The sequence below is a fragment of the Lepus europaeus genome, chromosome 19 (assembly GCF_033115175.1).
Source record: "Lepus europaeus isolate LE1 chromosome 19, mLepTim1.pri, whole genome shotgun sequence".
Classification (NCBI taxonomy): domain Eukaryota; kingdom Metazoa; phylum Chordata; class Mammalia; order Lagomorpha; family Leporidae; genus Lepus; species Lepus europaeus.
In genome coordinates, this window is record NC_084845.1 from 66913331 (window position 1) to 66934188 (window position 20858).

Here is a 20858-nt window from a genome sequence, read left to right on the forward strand (position 1 = left end):
GGCCAAGGCTGAGTCAGGTCAAAGCCAGGAGCCCAGAGCTCCTTCTGGGTGTGCCACATGGGTGCAGGGGCCCAAGCACTTGGGGCATCTTCCACTGCTTTCCCCGGATGTTAGCAGGGAGCTGGATCAGAAGTGGAGCAGCCAGGACTTGAACTAGCACTATATAGGATGCCGGCACTGCAGGTGGTGGCTTTACCTGTTAAGCCACAATGCTGGCCCTATATATTGAGATATATATATAAGTAAATAAATAAAAGAGGGGACTGGGAGCTCTGACACTGGTAACACTGACCTTGAAGCTAAGGGTGGGGTGCTAACTTCCTGTCACTGAGATGCACGGGGCTTGCAGGTAGCAGGTGTCTGGGGGGGGGTACATTCAGGAGGAGAACACTGCTCAGGTCTATGAGAGCATGAGTGTGGGCAGGGTCCATGGCTGGCTGAGCCATTGGCATGGAGATGCGGGTCCTGGGGCCTGGCCAAGGTCAGTGGGCTTCCTGGGCCAAGGCCCTTTACTCGCCGGCTACAGGTCAGCCGCCGCCAGACTCTTCCCTGCCGTGTTTGACTTTCAGTTCCTCACGTACCTGTTCTCACGAGAAAACAGCATCTGGGACGAGAAGTATGACGTGGTGGACATGCAGGACATGAACAACCCCTTGTCTCATTACTGGATCTCCTCCTCCCACAACACGTGAGTGTCGCCGTGGGCTCTCTGTTCTGTGTTGCACGGCGGCCACCAGGTGTCCCAGTCTGGAATATACAGAACCTTCTGGAAGGGGCCGGGGATGGGGGATGCAGCTCCATCTCCCAGTAGGCCTGGCAGTGGTAATCCTTTCTCGGCGGCCCTGCCAAGCAAGTCGGCAGAGCTGCTTTGCACAGTTGAGGCCTCTCGTACTAGCCACAGAAAAGCAATTCCCCTCGTCACTGGGCTGATATTCACAGGCTACCTACTATGTGCCTGCCACCTGCTAGGGAAACAGGGTGTGAGGGGAGAGCAGCCCCATCTCCCTGTGCTTGGAGGGGCAAGGCCACCTTGGACGCAGCCATGACCGTGAGTTGATGAGAGGACCAGCAATAGGGCAGAGAGGAGCGGTTTGGGGAACAGAGCATCACGTACCAAGGTCTCAGGGCAGAAATAACCCGTAAAGGCCAGCGTGTAGGGTGGGGGAGGGGAGGGTGGGGCCAGCCCGAGTGTCTAGGTCACAGGGATTTTGTGCCCAGCCTCTGCCCTGCTGGGCAGCCGGGGGGAGGGGGGGTGTTCACTTTTCACTTGCCCCCGTGTCACTGGTGCCCTGGGTTCTGCTGGGGGCACACATGTGCCTGTGTTGCCACGGTGGTTACCGCACACGACCTGCACCAGTGGCCTGAGTCGAAGGCCTGTGGCCATGTGATGGCCGTCCTCGGATCTTTCGAGCTGCGAAGAGCTCAGGACCTTGGCGGCTCGTGCCTGGGGGCGGGGCTGCCTGCCCGCCATGGCCACCTGCCTCTCCCCCTCAGGTACCTCACTGGGGACCAGCTGCGGAGCGAGTCGTCCACGGAGGCGTACATCCGCTGCCTGCGCATGGGCTGCCGCTGCATCGAGTGTGAGTGGAGGAGGCGGGGGTGGGGCCGGGAGGCTGTGGGGCTTCTTCCTGCTGGAGTTGGGTGGGACTGGCGGAGGCAGGCGCAGGTGCCTGTCGAGTCTGCCGATGGCATGAGACCTGGGACCTCTCACAGTCGCTGAGACAAGGAGCGGTGTCTGGAGTCTGACGGGTCCATGGTTTGGGGCGTCCTGAAAAGTGTCCCAGTGTCACAGGAGCCTAGGGCAGGGGTGGCAGTGCCAAGGACGATGCTCTTGTCTTTGGTGCTCGCCCTGCTTCCATTGGAGTTGGTTTCAGAGAGCGCCTCGGTGCCCTTGAGGGTGGACAGGTGGTTCCTAGGGTACCCGGGGCCCCACGTGACCTGCACGGTGAGAGTGGCTCTGAGACAGATGGCCGACCTCGCCTCCTTCCTCCCCTCTGGTCCTGCCATCTCTTCCCAGTTGGCCTGGCTCCCTCTACCCCTGGGGACTTGCAGGTATCCTCGGCTGGGCGCCGGCACACACCACGGACTCAGGCTCTGGTGTCAAAGTGAATGGTTATCCCACAGACCTCTGGGTTAATAGTTTTAATTCCCCACCAGGAAAAGCAAATGCGACAGAGACAAGTGTGACTCTGTCAGCTGCTGCTGCCCTCTGGGGGACGGAAACCCAGGGCCCAGATCTCGTCCCCTGTGAATATTGGAGTGATGCTTGCAAATGCGTTTCTCTTGGTGTTTATCGTGTGCACCAGCAGAGAGACAAGCCACAGTGAGGCAGGTGACAGCAGAAGGTAAACCCCTTTCAGACACCTGTTTTAAACTGAGGCAGTGAAGCTAGGAACCACATGACGGGAGGTCACAGGTAGCCACACGGATGCAGGTGTGTCCTCACCTGGGTGGCCTCCAGCTGCTCTGGGCGTGTGTGGTGGGGCTGAGGCCACTGCCCTTCTCCCCTAGTGGACTGCTGGGACGGGCCCGACGGGAAGCCCATCATCTACCACGGCTGGACGCGGACCACCAAGATCAAGTTCGACGACGTCGTGCAGGCCATCAAAGACCATGCCTTTGTCACCTCAAGGTGAGTTGGTGGCCTTTAAAGAAAGGCAGCTAGGAGTGGATTGACGGACAGATACAGATGCTGCCTGCCTTCCCCAGACAGAAGAGGCCTGAGCTCCATCCTAGCCAGTCACCCATGTGCCTCAGCTGAGCGTTGGTGCCCCCTACAGGTCAAGAGTGCAGGAGGGGGCTCTTCAGTACCCTGCACCCTCCCATTCTTAGCCTGCTCTCTGTTTCTGAGCCTGTCCAAAGAGAAAGACAGCCAAGGTTCCCTTCCTGCTTCAGATCCTCCTTGCTTCCCAGGCCCCCAGAGGCCTGCGGGATCCAAAGAATCTGGTGGTGGTAGCAGTGATGGTATGGATAGTGATGGTGGTGGAGACGGTTGTTGGTGATGGTGATGATGGTAGTGTGGGTTGTTGGTGATGGTGGTGGTGGTAGTAGTATTGGTTAGTGGTGACGGTATTGGTGATGGTGGTGGCAGTGGTTGTTGGTGATGCTGATGGTATTATATGGGTTGTCGGTGATGGTGTTGGTTATATTGGTGGTGGTTGGAGGTGGTTGTGATGGTGGTTGTTGGTGATGGTGATAGTATGAGTTGTTGGTGATGGTAAGGTAATATATGGGTTGTTGGTGATGATATTGATGATATTGGTGGTGGTAGTGATGGTGGTCGTTGGTGATAGCAATGGTGGTAGTGTGGATTATTGCTGATGATAGTAGTGGTGGTGATGGTAGTAGTGCTGGGTTGTTGTGCTGATGGTATTAGTGATGATGCTGGCCATGGTTGTTGGTGATTGTGGTGGTAGTGCTGGGTGGTGGTGTCTTCCCTGGGGGCTGGGCTCTGCACCAGGCTCTTTGTCCATGTGACCTCAAGCAGGTGTAGTTGTGTCCCTTGAGCAGGTGGTACACTGGGGTCAAGCAAGTAAGCTCTGACATGTTGCTTGGTTTGTGTGACTTCTGAACCTCTGTTCGGGCAGTATGTGATCTAGGCCTTGACCAGGGACCCGGGGTCCTGTGAAGGACCAGCCAGGCCCTGTGGTCTCTGTTGCAGCCCCTTAGTTCGTTTGCTGCGGCTTAGGAACAGCCACGGCACGACGTGAGCAGTGGGCGTGGTGCATGCAGGTGAGACTTAGGAGAGTCCATGGCAGCCTGGATTTGGTGTGTGGGCCTCGGTTTGCCGGCTCCTGGTCTGGGCTCCTTGTGGTTGTGGCCAGCTAGCGAGAGGCCTGTGGTAGCCTAAGAGGCATGAGAGAGACCTGTTCGCATTCATGATGGGAAGTGGCAGTTATGAGAATGGGAGCTGCACCGTGGCCTTTGAACTCTGTCAGTGACCCGCCTGGGCAGGGGACTTCACATTCTGTGCTTTGGTTCCGGTATCTTAAGAAGTGGCGGTGAGGGTCGTGTGTGCTCCCAGGGCTGTGCAGAGAGAAAGCGCCACGATGGACAAGTGCTCAGTGCTGTGCTCGTGGGTGTTGAGTGACTAGCATGGGGGGAGGTGTTGGGCTGGGAGCAGGAAGTCACGGCTTTCTCCTCCCACGTGGGGGGAAGGTACCCGTTCAGTTCCTCCCATTTCCCCACGCCAGCGTCCACCCTCTGCAGCCAGAGCCCTGCTTAGTGCCCGGGGGGCACCAAGGGACCCCTGCCCAGTGTGGTCCCACTCTGCTTCATCAGAGGGTTGGATTTCTGGGGACACAGGTGCCTGTGGCTCTGGTTGCTGAGTTGATCTTAGTTTGTAGAACATGGTCTTGAATCCATGCATAGTGTTTCCGTAAAATGCATTTTTCATGAACACTTTGGAAATGTTTTATATGTCTGGATTTCAATTTTTTTCACCAAAATAAATGCATATATTTTAATTCCATTTTCTATGAATATTTCGAAGTACCCTTATACACACATGCGAGTGGTAGATAAATATATTCACATGTGTACAAATGATGTACAAATATACTAGAAATGTATACAGACACATTCATATGACATAAATATACAGAGAAATGTATATACACATGTTCAAATGACAGAAATATAGTCACGCATGTTCAAATGACATGCAAACATACATAGAAATATATTCATGTTCAAATGATATACAAATATACGTAGAAATATATTCACATGATCAAATGACATACAAAATACATAGAAATGTATATACATGTTTAAAAGACATAGAAATTACTCACACATGTTCAAATGACATATAAATATACTCACAGATGTTCAAGTGACAATCAAAATACATAAGAATATATTCATACATGTTCAAATAACATGAATATACTTAGATATACATGCATGTTCAAGTAACATGTAAGTACTTAGAAATATATACACACACTCAAATGACATACAGATATGGAAATGTATACACACATTCAAATGATGTACAGATATACATAGAAATATAGACACGTGATTAAGTGACAAACAGAAATATATGTTCAAATGACATGCAAATATACATAGCAATATATTCGCACAAGTTCAAATGACATATAAATATACTCACAGATGTTCAAATAACTTGCAAAAGTACATAGCAATGTATTCATACATGTTGAAATGACACATAAATCTACTTAGATATACATGCATATTCAAGAGACATAATTTAGAAATATATATATATACAGAAATATTTATTTATTTAGAAATATATATATTTATTTAGAAATATATATATATATACATTCAAATGACATACAGATGTGGCAATGTATAGACACGTGTTCAAATGATGTCCAGATATTCAGAGAAAGACACATGTTCAGATGACATGTAACATACCTGTAAATGTCGTGGCTTCTGTGTTTGTGAATTTGCTTGTTGCTGTGGAGCCCCGAGTGTGTCTGAGGCAGCTGGCAGACTTGGGGAGTGCTGGGAGGTGTGAGTCGCTCGACTCTCAGGTGCACTGAGGGTCAGACCCCTCGGTGCCCTGTCGCCTGCTTGCAGGTCCTCGTATGTTAACAAGTCCCCTTGGCCATCTGTTGAGTGCCAGGTGTTTCATATTTTGTGCTTTTCCCTGGTGACTGTGATGGCCTCCCACAGGGTGCTCAGCTCAGGCAGGCTGGGATGTGGCCCCAGGGGAAACAGACGTGTGAGACAGGTTTCGTCCAGGTGTGCGTTCCTGTGCGTGCATCCTCAGTGAGCACTCACCAGTGTGTCCGGGAAGCTGAAACGCATAAACCAGGGTCCGGGGGCCTCTGGTGCAGCAGTTAAGATGCTGCCTGGGATGCCTGCATCCCGTGTGCCTGGGCTTGAGTCCAAGCTCTGTTTGCAACTCCAGCTACCTGCTAACACACACCATGGGGGCAGCAGGTGATGGCTCAAGTGCTTGTGTCTCTGTCACCCACATGGGAGACTTGGATGGAGTTCTGGGCTCCTGGCTTTGTCCTCCCAGCCTTAGCTGTGTAGGCATTTGGGATGTAAACTAGTAGATAAAAGATCGCTGTCTTTTATTCTCTCTCTTTCTGTTTTCCTCTGTCTGAAACAAACGAATAAATAACAAAGTCTTGTATTGATGAATTGTTGAAAGCCTTGTGGCCAGAGGCTCCGCAGACCCTAACCCTTCATTTCTCCTTGGGAGCAGTGGCTCTGGAATTGCTAATCAGTGTCGGTGGCAACTTTGAGAGTTTACGGCCCCTGATGAGAACTGACTGTTGGTGCCCAGCTATGAATGCCCCCACCAAGTGCTCATCTGTAAATAGACACGCATATGTACATGTATATGACATACATATGTAAATGACCTGTCAGTGTGTGTGCATAGCATATACATGCATGAAACCTGTACCTTCAATATCTGTAACAAACGATACATTAACATCGGTTAGCGGTCCCTCCCAGTCTACGTTAGTGTTGGTGACTTGGTGTTGGTGCACGGTGTGATGTCCTCTTCCCAGCTTTCCTGAGGGTTTGCTCTGAAAACTAACTTAGCGCTTTCTCCCTTGAGTTCAGAGACAGGAGAGAGTTGAGAGAAAGTACTGAGAAAAATCGCTGTGCGGCTGGTACCTGTGGGGCGATGTCAGGAAGGTGACAGAAGAGCCATGCAGGATCCCGGGGCCTGTAGGTCCTAATGGCGGACAAAGTCTGCTTCGTTGGCGAGGGCTCTGGCTTCTCTGTGCAGCTGTCCACCGAGGCACCTGCTGCCCCGTCCCCGAGCTGATCACTCCTCTTTTGCCCCGTCCCCTAGCTGACAGCTCCCCTGCTGCCCGTCCCCAGCTGACCACACCCCCGCTGTCCCATCCCCAGCTGACTGCTCCCCTGCTGCCCCATCCCCAGCTGACCGCTCTCTGCCGCCCACAGCTTCCCGGTGATCTTGTCCATTGAGGAGCACTGCAGTGTGGAGCAGCAGCGCCACATGGCCAAGGTGTTCAAGGAGGTGCTGGGCGACCTGCTGCTCACCAAGCCCACAGAGGCCAGTGCTGACCAGCTGCCGTCACCCAGCCAGCTGCGGGAAAAGATCATTATCAAGGTAGGCTGCCGTGGGCTCTGGGGACCCACATTCAGGGTACCCAGCTGCCCTGGGCCCTGGACCCGGACTCCAGTGCCCTGCCTGGCTCAAATCTACTCTCCTGACAGCTGCCGAGACCTCTCACAGCCTCTGTGTCCTCACTGGTCTCAGGATAATAGCACAGCACTGCCCATGAGCTTGCCGGGTGCACCTTGTGAGGGGTGCACGTGCAGAGCCTGGGCCCGTGCCCATCACGTGATGGATGCATCCAGCGCCAGCTCCTTATTTGTGCATTCTCTGGTGAACCCGCACCGTGCTCCTCTGAGTGGGCCCATGCAGGTGCTGGATGTGTTGGGGTGACCTAGGTGCCGTTAGTGCCCTTGGAGCTCACGGCTGGCATGGGAGGGGGACAGCAGCTGAAGCAGGCTGTGGCCAGTGATGGGGGTGCCGGGATGGGTGTGCTGGGGTGTGGCGGGAGATGCTCAATTCTGTCTGTGCGTGGGGACACCAAGTTAACGTCTGGGTGTTTGTATTCTTAGGATAAGGAGACCAGATAGGCACTGGCTTAACTCTTCCCCATGGGGGGAAGAGTCTTAGGAGCTTTGAGCTCTGTTCTACAAGGTGATGCAGGGACCCAGGGTCCTCATGCCCTGCTCTGTCATCTCCCGGGGCAGGGGTTTTCATCTGGGGTTCCCTCTGCTCCCGGGAACTGTGGTTAGAATTTGGGGGTGCAGTGTGAACCTGCCTGGGGGACACACTGCATCTTTCTCAGTTACCCCGTGCACAGAGCCCAGCATCTCTGTAGGCGGCTTTGTCACCAGCAGACGCCGCGAATGTTTGCAGCACACGTTTGCAGTGGTCACAGAATGAGACAGTTATGTCTCCACATAACTGTGTGCTCGTGGCCACGTTAGAATTATGGAGCCTGCTAGATCTGCCCCTAGATCTCACTTAAGATGTGAATAAGGAAGTGCAGGTTCACACGTTGCGAAGGTCTTTATTTAATAGCTCCATAATTGTATTTCGGTATAATTGGATTCCCTTGGAATTTACATTCCGAGAGGGGTCTGTGGTTCCTGTGTGCTGGGGCGTGTGACAGAGCCACCAGGGTTTGTAGGGCACCAGCCCCGTGTTCCAGAAGGTCATGGTCTCGTGGGGAGACAGACCGCTCCACAGTGTGAGGGGCTTTGTGCACACCCAGCCGGAGGAAGGGATCCTGGTGCTCCCCTGGGCGAGAGTGTCACCTGGTGCTCTGGGAGTGCCAGGGCGTTGTCGCTGGGACACCACCAAAGCTCCCAGCGAGGCGAAGACAGGGCGGTGGGTGAGCGGGTGGGGAGCTGCACCCTGGAGGGTCTGTGGTTTCTCAGGCCTCTGGCTGGTGGCTCTTCAGGGCGGCCCAGATGCAGGTGCACCTGTGCCCAGCTCTTATTGTAGGATGGGAGGCACCTGCCCCCACCCCGTATTCCGTGGTCCCCCCTTTCTGCCTCAGGAAGGGAGGCGGAAGCAGTGCTTGTGACATGGTCGCTGAGTGACTCGGCCTGTCTGGGTACGGCCGCAACTCTTCTCCTGTTTGGCCTTCTGTCGGCCGTGGCAGACAGGTGTTCCCGCCCCTCGCCCACTCTGCCGATGTGGGCACCGAGCTTTGGAGGCGAAGTGGCTCAGCTGCAGTTGCACAGTCAGTTCCTGCAAGGAGATTGTTCAAGGCCAAGGTCTGTGCCTTGGAAGCCTGGGCCCAGGCCTGTGTCATGCTGCTGTCTGATGGGGCCCTTGGGTGCCCCTGGGCTTACAGGAGACACCGGGGGGCTGTCCCATCCCCCTCACCAGCGAGATTGCTGATGCTACATTGCTGCTAGGCCAAGGTCACACAGCTACTATGGCGACTGGCCCCGACTTCAAGTCTGGTCTAACTGGCAGCCCTGAGCTCGGTCTCCGAGTCGCTGTGGCCCTCAGTGTGAAAATGCTCGCTGAAGCAGCCTCAGGCCTCACCCAGGTGAGCACTGTGTTCCTGGTCTTGCCGTGAAGCTCAGAGAGGTGCGACCACCCGCCTGGGGTCACGCGGCCAGTGAGACGGCAGCAGTGCTGCTTGGACCCAAATCCCCAGTGTGCCCTCTGCCACCCGGCCTGGCCTCCGCGTGTTGGTCCTGCTCCACAGCCTGCCTTCCCTCCGCTGCGGAGTGCTGGGTGCACAGAGGTATCCCCCATTCACCGCGTATTTGTGGGGCACTTGCTTTCTTTTTTTTTTTTTCTTATTGTTATTTTTTGACAGGCAGAGTGGACAGAGAGAGAGAGACAGAGAGAAAGGTCTTCCTTTGCCGTTGGTTCACCCTCCAGTGGCCGTCGCGGTTGGCGCGCTGCAGCCGGCGCACCGCGCTGACCCGATGGCAGGAGCCAGGTGCTTCTTCTGGTCTCCCATGGGGTGCAGGGCCCAAGTACTTGGGCCATCCTCCACTGCACTCCCTGGCCACAGCAGAGAGCTGGCCTGGAAGAGGGGCAACCGGGACAGAATCCGGTGCCCCGACCGGGACTAGAACCCGGAGTGCCGGCGCTGCAAGGTGGAGGATTAGCCTAGTGAAGTGATGCCGGCACAGGAGACACAACAGGGTGCAAAACAGAATCCTCATCTTCTAGGGGCTTAGACCCTAGCAAGGAAGATAGAGACAAACCAGTGCATTCAAGGAGGGCTGCACCTATGAGCAGAACAAAGAGGGGGTAGAGGGACAGAGGGGCAGGTGGGTTAGGGTTAGACTAGGTGGGAAGGAGAGCTCCAAGGAGGCAGGAGGGCGTGTGAGGAGGGTTTGTCAGGGGGATTGGCAGCCGAGAAGTCCTGTGACAGGTCATCTCTAGGCTGGAGACCCTGGGAGGCCAGTACTGTGGCTCAGTCCAAGTCTGGGCCTCAGAACCAGCGAGGTTGAGGGTGTGACCCTCCGTTAGCAGCTGAAGGCCTGAGCCATCCGTGGAGGGCCAGGCAGGAGTCGAGTGTGTCCCAGCTCGCCGGGCAAGCAGCCAGCTCGTCTTCTGAGTTAGTTTCTCCCAACCCCCAGCCACTGGGTGGTACCGGCCACAGCAAGCTGGGTCTTCCTACCTGGTCCTGGCACGCTAATCACATCAGGAAACCACCTCGCAGACACACCAACAGCAGTGCCTTCCCAGGGCTCTTGGTGTTCCTTAATCCAGCTGAGCTGACACCTTCCGATGAACCTCACAGGAGACAAGTGTGGATACAGAGCTGAGCGTACTGAGAGAGAACCAGGCAGAGAGCAGAGCCGGTGCAAAGGCCCTGGGGCAGGGAAACCCAGAAGCCCACTTGCCAACCAGCTGCCGTCCATGAGGGCGTGCTGGTCTGCAGACCCTGACCTTGCGTCTCGAGGAAGACAGTCTCTGTGTGTTTCCCCCCTCAGCACAAGAAGCTGGGCCCTCGAGGGGACGTGGATGTCAACATGGAGGACAAGAAAGACGAACACAAGCAGCAGGGTGAACTGTACATGTGGGACTCCATCGACCAGGTGCGCCTTGGCCCTCCTCACGCCCGCGGGGCCCATAGACCTCCCAGCCCTTCTTAGAACGGGGTTGGGGAGCTCTGAGCGTATCCCAGCGTCGCTCCCATTTGGAGTGAAATGAAAATTTGCTGAGCGAATTTCTCTCCTAAAACTGCTCTGCAGGCTGAGGTTTTATTTAGAAATAATTTCATAATCAACATAACACGCATTTTTTGCAGCAACATGGTAGTACTGGAGATTCCACAGAGCCTTCGCCTGATTGCCCTGCGGGAGCTCCTTAGCTGACCGTGGTGTCAGCCTGGGCCTCGGAACACCAGTGGTGCGCTCACGGTCCTGTGCGCTCACTGATCGCCTTACTTCAGGTCCAGCGCTTGGTCCTGTGCAGGATGCTGCACGCATGTAGCTGCCCTAACTCCTGGCATCCTCGGATGTGGCACTGTTCCCAGAAGCCTTGCTATTCAGTGTCTGTAGGCTCTCAAGCTCTCGTGTCACTTCTCATATCCCTGAACCAAACATGAGTGTATTTTTACATATCCTGGAGAGACGTGAAAAAAAATGGTTAAAATAAAAAATCACCATGAAATGTTGCAGGAAAAGTCTTCAAGACAAACTGGCTGGAAAAAAAAAAACCCAGAAGTCTTAGAAAGCAGGTGGAACAGGAAAAGAAAGTCACGAGGACCCAGCAGACTGTGCCACCCCTTTCCTGAGAGGCTGCAGGCTGCATAAATACGCTCTCAGAATTCTGCACTAGGTCCTGAGACCACACCACTTCAGAAGTTCTGAAAATGATCACGAGAAGCCCAGAGCAGATGTTTTATAAAGGGAGCATCCTCAGAAGGGCGCAGGTTCTGTGAAATCAGGGTGAATGTCTGTCATTGCAAGGAGACATTGCCCGCGAATGTTGAGGTGCTGCCAGCCCGGGGCCACAGATCCCCGGGGCTGAGACCCTGGGAGACACTGACGTTGGCTTCTCCTCCTAGAAGTGGACGCGGCATTACTGTGCCATCGCCGATGCCAAGCTGTCTTTCAGCGACGACATAGAGCAGGCGGTGGAGGAAGAGCCGCCCCAGGTAGGCGGGGACCCAGCTGCACCTGTGCTTCTCAGCCCTTAACTGCTGCCTCTTGGGGACCCAAGTCCCGGCTGGCTCTTCTCTGATTGGCTGGTTGGACTGTTTGTTTGATCAATAAGGTTCGAGGCTCTTTCCTGCTCCCTGAAAGGCCTGATTGGCTTTGGATTGTGGTCTGTGCTCCCTGGGGATGCTCGCTGCCTGCCCCCTCCCCTCCAGCTGCCTTGAGTGGACCCCCAGCCTGTGAGGGCTCTCAGACCTCCTGGAGAACAGAATTGAGGGCTGTGTGTGTATGTGTGTGTGTGTGTGTGGCGGGGGGACCCTGTGTCTCAGGACCACAGGGGCAGGTAGCAGGCAGGCGAGGGCAGAGGGAGCCATCCCAGACCACTCTTTTCTCTGTGGCCAGGATACGCCCCCCACGGAGCTGCATTTTGGGGAGAAATGGTTTCACAAGAAAGTCGAGAAGCGGATGAGCGCCGAGAAGCTGCTGCAAGACTACTGCGCCGAGACAGGGGGCAAGGACGGCACGTTCCTGGTGCGCGAGAGCGAGACCTACCCGGACAAGTACACCCTGTCCTTTTGGTAATGCCCCCTCTTCCCGTCGGAGCTGGCCAGGTGGGAGCAGGCACGGGCAGGCCTCATGCTGGGGCTGGAGCCTGGACCCCAGCCTCGCTGAGGGAGCTGTGCTGGCCCAGGACCAGTGTGCAGCATCTGAGCCTCACTCGTCGGGATGAGTGACATTCCAATACAGGAGTTAACAAAACTTCAGACGCAGTAAAAAGCTGTGATAAACAGAATATGAATATTTGAAATCAAGATGAGATCAGACCCTGCACCTGGACGGTGCGGGCCCACCCACCTGCCGCCCCTAATCCTGGCCCTGGACAGCTCTATTCACGGAGTTTATTGGGCGCTTGCTGTCTGCCCAGGCAGAGTAATTTAGCGGTGAACATAGTCCCTGGAAAGCAGTCATAGCAATGACACACAGCCGGCCTCTGTGCCTGCAGGTTCTGCGTCTGTAGACTGAGCCAGCCCCAGGGGAGAGTGCCTGACAGGACTGCGTGTGTGTTGCACGAGTCTGGACTCGTGCTTTCCTGTCGCTGTTCTATGAGCAGCAGGGCATGGCGCGCTTCAGCTAGCACTTGCATTGCGTTCAAGGGTGCTCAGTGGTCTAGGGACGCTGTAAGGGGCCCGGTGTGGGTTCTGTGCAGAGACTGCTCCACGTCACCGAAGGGACTGGAGCATGCACGGGTTTTGCCTTCTACTGGGGGTTGTGGAACCAATCCCCACGGAGTCCGAGGGCTGACTGCGCACTTGACTTTGTGATGGGTGTGATGGAAACAGCGGAGATTCCGGAAGGCCGTAACAGAGCGAGTTCAGAGGGAACTCGTGTAGTGTGGGCGGGGGGGTGAGAAAGTCTGCGAGAGAGGACCCGGCGCAGCCTTGGGGGCACAGGGGGGAAGACTCAGAGAAGAGAGCTGGGGTGAAAGTCTTTTTTTTTTTTTAAATTTGACAGAGTTATAGACATAGAGAGAGAGAGAGAGAGAAAGGTCTTCCTTCTGTTGGTTCACTCCACAAATGGCTGATATGGCCGGTGCTGCGCTGATCTGAAGCCAGGAGCCAGGTGCTTCCTCCTGGTCTCCCAAGCGGGTGCAGGAGCCCAAACACTTGGGCCATCCTCCACTGCCTTCCCGGGCCACAGCAGAGAGCTGGACTGGAAGAGGAGCAACCGAGACTAGAACCCGGTGCCCATGTGGGATGCTGGTGCCTCAGGCGGAGGATTAACCAAGTGAGCCATGGCGCCAGCCCCGAGGTGTAAGTCTTAATAGCAGAGCACCAGTGAGGGAGCCGTCGGCTCTGGGGGCCGCCGTGTGCTGGGCAGTGACTCTCCAGGCTCATCTCGTGTGTGGTCGCGGTCACATCCAGAGGTGCTCTGACCTTCCCTTTGACCTCTAGGATGAAAGAACCGAGGCTCATCTAGGATGGGTCACTTGCTCAAGGACACTTAGCTTGGAGGTGGCGCAGCTGGGATTTGGAGCTGGGCATCCAGACAGAGTAGGAGTTAAGTAGATAAAGAGGAGGCAGTGGACAGGAAAAATCCTTCCAGGAGGTTCTGTATTCCAGGCAAAAGGACCAGACTGTGCTGTCGCCCTGGGTCTGCTGTGGGGGCAGAGAGAAGGCCATGCGGCCATAGCAGGAGTCATCCCTGGGGTCCGACCAGAGTTCTCTGCCTCCCCCTACCCCCGACCCCGTGCCCGGGCCTGGCCCAGCCGGCCCCAACAGCGTCCCCTCCCTGCAGGCGATCCGGCCGCGTCCAGCACTGCCTGATCCGCTCCACCGTGGAGGGCGGCACCACGAAGTACTATTTGACTGACAACCTCAAGTTCACCAGCATCTACGCCCTCATCCAGCACTACCGCGAGGCGCACCTGCGCTGCACCGAGTTCGAGCTGCAGCTCACCGACCCCGTGCCCAACCCCAACCCTCACGAGTCGAAGCCGTACGTGGTGGGGTCGGTGGGAGGCACACAGCCTGGGATCAGGTGCACTGGTCAGAGGGGCCGGCCTGGAGGGCCCCTGTTGCCCTGAGTATCCCAGTTCCCAGGGAGGCAGCTTCCTGCTGCCGGTGGCCCGTGTTCCTTTCCTCGTGCCCATGCCCCCTCCTCACTTTTCTTCTACTTGACCTTCCTCATCCTGAGGTCTTGGCCTTTGGTTTTCAAAGTTCGTTTTGGCCCCCATGGCGTCTGGGCAAGAACTGCAAGTGTGTCCCCTCCTGTCCCCTCCATTCTCTGTTCAGGGAAGTATCAGATCTTGCCTGGCAGAGGGTCAACACGTTCTGGAAGTAAACAAGAAAAATCCATTTTTAAGCCAAAAGGCACATTTTTGTGGAAGGCGGGGAACTTTTCCTGTCCCTTTCCATCCGGGTTGCTCTTAACAGCCTTTCACCTCTTAAGAAATAACCAAGAAAAATGTAAAAACCTCCTCCTGCACCATCACTCATGTTCCCTGCCTCGGATTTGCTGAGTCGCCGCAACAACTTGGGCTTGGGCGGGCCGCGTGGTGATGAGGTGGCTTTTCCCCTTATGCCCAAGCAGGTGCGCTTGGTCTCTTAGTGGTCTTTTCAGACCTTGCTGTTTTCCACGCTGCTTTTGTCTGGGGAGCCCACCGTGCGGTTTGCAGGCCCATGGGTCCCGAGCTTCCATGCCCCGTGGGTGGTGATCGGTGTTCCCCCAGGGCGGGTGGCCCGCGTTCCCCTGGGTTGGGCTCTCACCTGGTGTCTCTCTGGCCTCCCTGGGCTGCAGGTGGTTCTACGATGCGCTGAGCCGCGGGGAAGCTGAGGACATGCTCATGCGGATCCCGCGGGACGGCGCCTTCCTGATCCGCAGGCGGGAAGGAAGCGACTCCTACGCCATCACCTTCAGGTAGCAGGGACAGGTGGGGACAGCGGGGGCGGGGCTTCAGGTAGAGGCTTGCCCCGCAGCGTCCTCTCCCCCAGGACGGACAAGCACGCGACGGCCACAGCAGCCTGCGCGCTGCTCGTGCGCCAGGTGCTCTGAGGTTCCCGCGTGTTCTCTGGAGTACAGGCTGAGCCTCCCTGGGCTGGACATCTGAAATCCAGAATCACTCCAGAACCTGAAACTTATTGAGCACCCTTGTGACACCACAAGTGAAAAATCCCACACCTGACCTCGCTGGAGGGGTCATGGTTCACACACAAGCATTCTTAAAAACAAAAACAAAAACAAAAAAACTTCGGAAATTACCTTAAAGCCATGTGACACGGCGTCTATGCACACGAATGATTGGTGTTTAGACTTGGGTCCCAGCCCTAGCGTGTCGCAGTATGTAGTTGCACATATCCCAAATCCCCCCAAAAATCCCAAACCTAGAACACTGCTGGTCCCAAGCATTTGGGATAAGCGCGATTGACCTGCGCTGTGTTCTGTGGTGGCTGACTTCGTCTTCCAGCAGCTGTGGTGTGGGCACGGCCACGTCACACTGGGGCATGGTGACACTCGGTGATCTGTGGAAGCGAGGCCCGGGCGGCCCAGGTCTGTGCTGTGACGGGTGTGTCCCCTGCTCGTGTGCAGCTGTCACTGCCCTGTCACAGGGTTGCGGTTCCCCAAACGCCTGATGCTTCCCCTTCCACCGTGACAGTGATGGGGTGATGGAGCCCCAGGTCCTCCTCCTGTCCCTTCAGTTGTCTGTAGCCGCACAGGTGCCTCGCTGGCTAAGTCGGGATTCGGCTCAGGCCCGTCCACGGCCGGAGCTGTGCTGCAGTCTCCAGCAGGTGACCTGCTGGCCACCCTGGGCTGGACACGTCTTCTGCCCGGTCTTCCCGGTGATATGAAGCAGTGAGAAATGTCAGTCACAAGCCCAGACCCTTTGTGGGCAGGATGGGAGGCAGCGGCTGCCGGCTGCACACCAGCTGCCCTGGTGGGAACAGGTTGCTCCTGTCTGCCCCCTGTCCTCTTGTTGCCTGGCCCATTCTCCTTAATAATAAAAGACCCTTGCTAATTGGCCACCAAAGCAGAGGAATTTAGTATTTATGACTTAACTGGATGTGTTTCTGAAAATAAACAAAAAAAAATGAACTTCTAAAGTATAAAGTTTTTACTTTTTAAACGTTTTTTAAAAAAAGATTTATGTGTTTATTTGAAAGGCAGAGTTAGAGTGGGGGGGGGAGAGAGATCGAGATCGAGAGAGATCGAGAGATCTTCTATCTACTGGTTCCCTTGCCAAATGGCTGCAACAGATTGGCTAGGCCAGATTGGAGCCAGGGGCCAGGAGCTCCATCAGGGTCCCCCACATGGGTGGCAGGGACTCACGTATTTGGACCATCATCCGCTGCTTCCCAGTGAAGTAGCAGGAACCTGGGTCAGAAGTGGAGGAGTTGGGACATGAATTGGGGCTCTGATACGGGATGCTGGTGTCGTAAAGTGGCAACCACAGCATCACAATACTGGCACCTCCTTATCTTCTTTGGAGAAATGTCTATCCGGATCCTTCGCCTGTTTTAAAAATTGGGTTATTTTCTTAGTGCTGAGTTGAATTCTTTGCTTCCTTTGTATATCAGTCTCTCCCCAAACACGTGGTTGACAAATGTTTTCTCCCACGATGTGGGGTTTCTCTTTGCTCTGTCGATTGTCTCCTTAGCTGTGCAGAGCTTCTTGGTTTGATCCAGTTCCATTTGCCTGTTTTTGCTTTGATTGTGCTGAAAATCATTACCCAGACCAATGCGTGGGGGTTTTCCCCTAGTAGTTTTGCAGTTTCAGGCCTTGCATTTATGTCTTTAATCTGCTTTGAGTACCTGGTATGGGGCCAAGATCTAGCCTCACTGTTCTGCACGTGGACATCCAGTGTCCCCAGCACCGTTTACTCCAGAGCTGTCCTTACTTGTCGTGTGGTCTCTGCACCTTTCCTGAAAGGTGATTGGCTCTGGATGTACGCATTGACTTCTGGGCTTTGTGTTTTGTTCCGTTAGTCTACGTGTCTAATTGTGCCACTACCATGCTGTTTTGATTACTATAATTTTGTGGTATATTTTGAAGCCAGGAAGTGTGATACCTCCAGCTTTGTTCTTTTTGCTCACGATTGCTTTGGCTATTTGAGGTAGGCTTTTTTTTCCCCCCACAAAAGATTGTCTTGGCTGTAAAGTTAGGGACAAATTTTATTTTTCAAAATGCTTTTAAGATCCGGTCTGGATTTTCTCCTGCCTCTTATTTCAGATGAATGAAGGAATGATATTTCATTTTAGAAAAAAGCCATCATTGTGTTCCTTGGGCCCCTGGAGACACAATTGAAGGATCCGGTCACCAAGGCCCAGGGCTCTAGAGCTCTGGGAAGCATTTCCTGTGAAGGCCCCTGGAGGGCATATTTCAGTGTTGCAGGCCACGTGGCTTTGGTTGCAGGGGCCCAGCTCTGCTGTCAACATACAGATAAATGAATGGTGGCCGTGTGTCAATAAAACTTTATGAAAACAGGCAGTGAGGCAGATTTGACCATGGCCATAGTTTGCCAAAGTCAGGTTCATGGTTGGGAGTGGAGGAAGGAGAAGCTCTCCAGTCACTCGGCCGCGTTTCTCCTGAGACGGAATTCTCCAGATCTCTTGGAAACACCCACATGGTGGTTGTTGCTCCTTAGGAGGGCTACGCCCTGTTGGTTTACCCCATGGCTGTTGCTCAGCATTGGGGCTTGGAGAGCAGCCGCGGGGCCGCCAGGACCTTGGTGTGCCAGTCTCGTGTGGTCTCCCCGTCCAGGGCCAGGGGCAAGGTGAAGCACTGTCGCATCAACCGTGATGGCCGGCACTTCGTGCTGGGGACCTCTGCCTACTTTGAGAGCCTCGTGGAGCTCGTCAGCTACTACGAGAAGCACACGCTGTACCGGAAGATGAGGCTGCGGTACCCCGTGACGCCCGAGCTGCTGGAGCGCTACAGCATGGTAGGTGGTGGGCGTGCTGGGACTCGGCAGGCTGGCCGCTGCTTCACCAGACACGGCTTCCTGGAGGACCTGCCCCGTGCCCCCCGCTCCCGCGCCTGTGCACTCGGCAGACCCAGGCCCTCCCTCCTGGTACTTAGAGTTGGCCGTGGAGGAGACAGGGAGAGAAATCAAATGCAGATAGCATAAATGTGAAGGCAGATGAGTAGATCCAGAGCGATGGGGAAGGGTTGTTGTTAGCCAGGAGCAGTTCGGGAAATTTCACTGCCAAGCGGGGAACCATGCCCCTCACTCGAGAACACAAGGGCGGCACGTGCAGAGGTCACACAGCCGACGCCAGCCTGGAGGCCGGACAGGAGCTGCTGTGGCTGGGATGGGGTGAGCTGGGGTGGGCGAGATGAGAGCTCACCAGGAAGGCAGTGAGCAGGGGGCTGGAATCTGGGGGACTGGCGGGCCTGGCCTCTGCTCTGAGCTATTGGAAGAGACCTGATGCGATGACGGTGCCTCATCCTAGGAGGCGGATTCACTGATTTATTGAAGAGATCTGTCGTGCCCCAGCCTCGTGCCAGGAGCTGTTCTCCATGCCGGGGGCCCTAGGGACAGAGTGGGCTGCTGGGAATCGTGGGATCTCTAGGGCACCCTGTTACACAACTAAGACATTCTGGGTCCGCGTGAATTATAAGGAAGCAAATAGAACAGGATGGCCTGAGCCAGGGTGAGCAGGCGGGCATGGGGGCAGAGAAGGGAGCTGAAGCCTGGAGGAAGGGGTGGGGGTGGCCAGGGAGCCAGGAAGGGAGGAGTGGCCGTGGTGCAAATGCTGAAGTGACAGGACAGAGAGGCAGGTGGCGGGGCCAGCGCTGAGACAGTGGCAGTGGCCGGCACTGGGTGTTGGTGCGCTGCTTGGCGACACTGGCCCATTTCTGTGGCGTGACCTCTTCCACGGTGGCCATTTGGGGAGGAGGTACATGCCGCCCACTGTCCCCAGTGCACCATGGCATGTGAGGTCGTGTGTGGCTGCAGGGGCCGCTGTGATACAGGGGTAGTGTCCACGTCTTGGGGGGGACTGCCGTATAGCTCCCTTCCGTCTCCACCCATGGGTCACGGGCAGATTCTGCGAGGTTTCAACTCTTCCACCGAAGGGGAGGCAACCCCAAGACGGCCGGCCACAGCCCTTGTTCTAAAGGCTGGGGCAGGTGCATGGACGCGTCAATTTATTTTCTGTCATTTTTTTTTTTTCTTTTTTCAGGAGAGAGACATAAACTCCCTTTATGACGTCAGTAGGATGTACGTGGATCCGAGTGAGATCAACCCTTCCATGGTACGAACACACTTGTGGGCCACGCTGCCCTAGCCCAGGTCGAGATGGATTCCTCTCCACCCCTCCCTCCCCCCTCACCCCCATGAGCATTAAGACAGGGCCAAAAACCTGGGCTCCCCAACAGGTGTTTTGTTGGGGGACGGAGGGAGAAAAACTGGTGATTGACAGTACGACGTCTAGCTTCGGGGAAAAGGTTAATGGAATTCTACCCGGACGCTGTGCCACCTTGCTGCAATTCTGAACCATCTTTGGGCCACGTGGCTTCTAATTAAAAGTCCCTCCCGTGTGTTCCGCTTGTTAGCGCAGCCTGCGGTGCCCACGGATTCTGCATGGCTGGCTGACCTCCTTAGGGGCCGGCATATCTCACATTCCCACCCCCAACTCTGTGGGCAGGGACGGGTTCTACCTTAGCCTCTGCTCGCTCGGGCTTCATCTCGAGTTTAGCCTGAGCCGGTGGAGGGAGAATGATGGCAGATTTTCTGCTGGGGGCACGATTCTCGCTTAGGGAGGGGCCCTGCTGGTGGCTCTGTTGAAATCCAGAGACAAATTTCTTCTTCTTTTTAAATGTATAATCCTCGGCCAGTGCAAATGTCCTTGAGCAAGAAGTGACGTCTTGAGGAGGTACGTGCGGATGGAGCTGTGTGCGAAATGCATGAAGGGGTCTTAGCTGGTAGCAGAGGCTTTGATTAGGAGTGAAGACTGTCGCCCTGGTGATGCGAATGCCCCAATCCCCTATAGACAGGCTTTACAGATGTGTCACTTCCAGCCCTGGATCCTTCTCCCTGGCCACATGCTGTCCTCGGAGTTAATTTTGAAGGGCTTGAGTCCCTCTTTTTCCTCCAAAATTTCATAAAACAGAGGCTGCCAACTCAAGGGTCCATCAAGACCGGGCAGCTAACAGGAGTGAGGCGAGCTGGTCAGGCCTAAGAGCTACTTTACAATCTCCTATCTCTGTCCTGACTGTGACAAAACCATGCACATTTAGTAACAGACGGCAGCTGGCCATTGACCTCATATCGGCCAGGTGGCAGGGATGACGGACACGAGGGTAAACTGAGGAACACAGGCCCCCACCTCGGGAATGGCCCCTGCACAGTGACAGCTAATGGCCGCCTGTCAAGGGGCAGCCCGTGGCTTCTGATTTCTCAAGCCCAGCCAGCAACCTCCCGGTTTTGAAACTGTGGTGATGAAACCAAGTTTTAGAATCTTCCTGTCTCGTCTCTGCATGAGCCGTGCCAGACCCGACAGTGTGCCAGGATTGTGCGCCAGCTGCTGGGCACCTGGAAGTAAAGTAATCGGCATTATGGCTGGGAGATGATGTGAGGAACAAACGCGGGACAAAGGACGGCGAGGAGCCCTGGCCTGCTGATTCCCGGTCAGCGGCTCCTCCTGATCTCTGCTCCAGGGAAGGTGTTTTCCTGTCCGCTCCTGTACCTGCCATTTTTATTTGCTTTGTCCACCTGTGCTTGGTTC

At 55.1% G+C, this 20858-nt stretch overlaps 1 protein-coding gene across 1 annotated transcript in view; it reads left to right on the forward strand.

Annotated features, from left to right (window-relative positions):
- Positions 1-20858, forward strand: part of PLCG2 (phospholipase C gamma 2) — a 141726-nt gene that overhangs the window by 82865 nt on the left and 38003 nt on the right. The window contains exons 11-21 of the mRNA XM_062176292.1: positions 570-688; positions 1495-1580; positions 2512-2632; positions 6919-7087; positions 10465-10569; positions 11544-11633; positions 12037-12212; positions 13930-14130; positions 14932-15051; positions 17890-18070; positions 19314-19385. Coding sequence (XP_062032276.1) covers positions 570-688; positions 1495-1580; positions 2512-2632; positions 6919-7087; positions 10465-10569; positions 11544-11633; positions 12037-12212; positions 13930-14130; positions 14932-15051; positions 17890-18070; positions 19314-19385 — 1440 coding nt within the window. The remainder of the gene's footprint in view (positions 1-569; positions 689-1494; positions 1581-2511; positions 2633-6918; positions 7088-10464; positions 10570-11543; positions 11634-12036; positions 12213-13929; positions 14131-14931; positions 15052-17889; positions 18071-19313; positions 19386-20858) is intronic.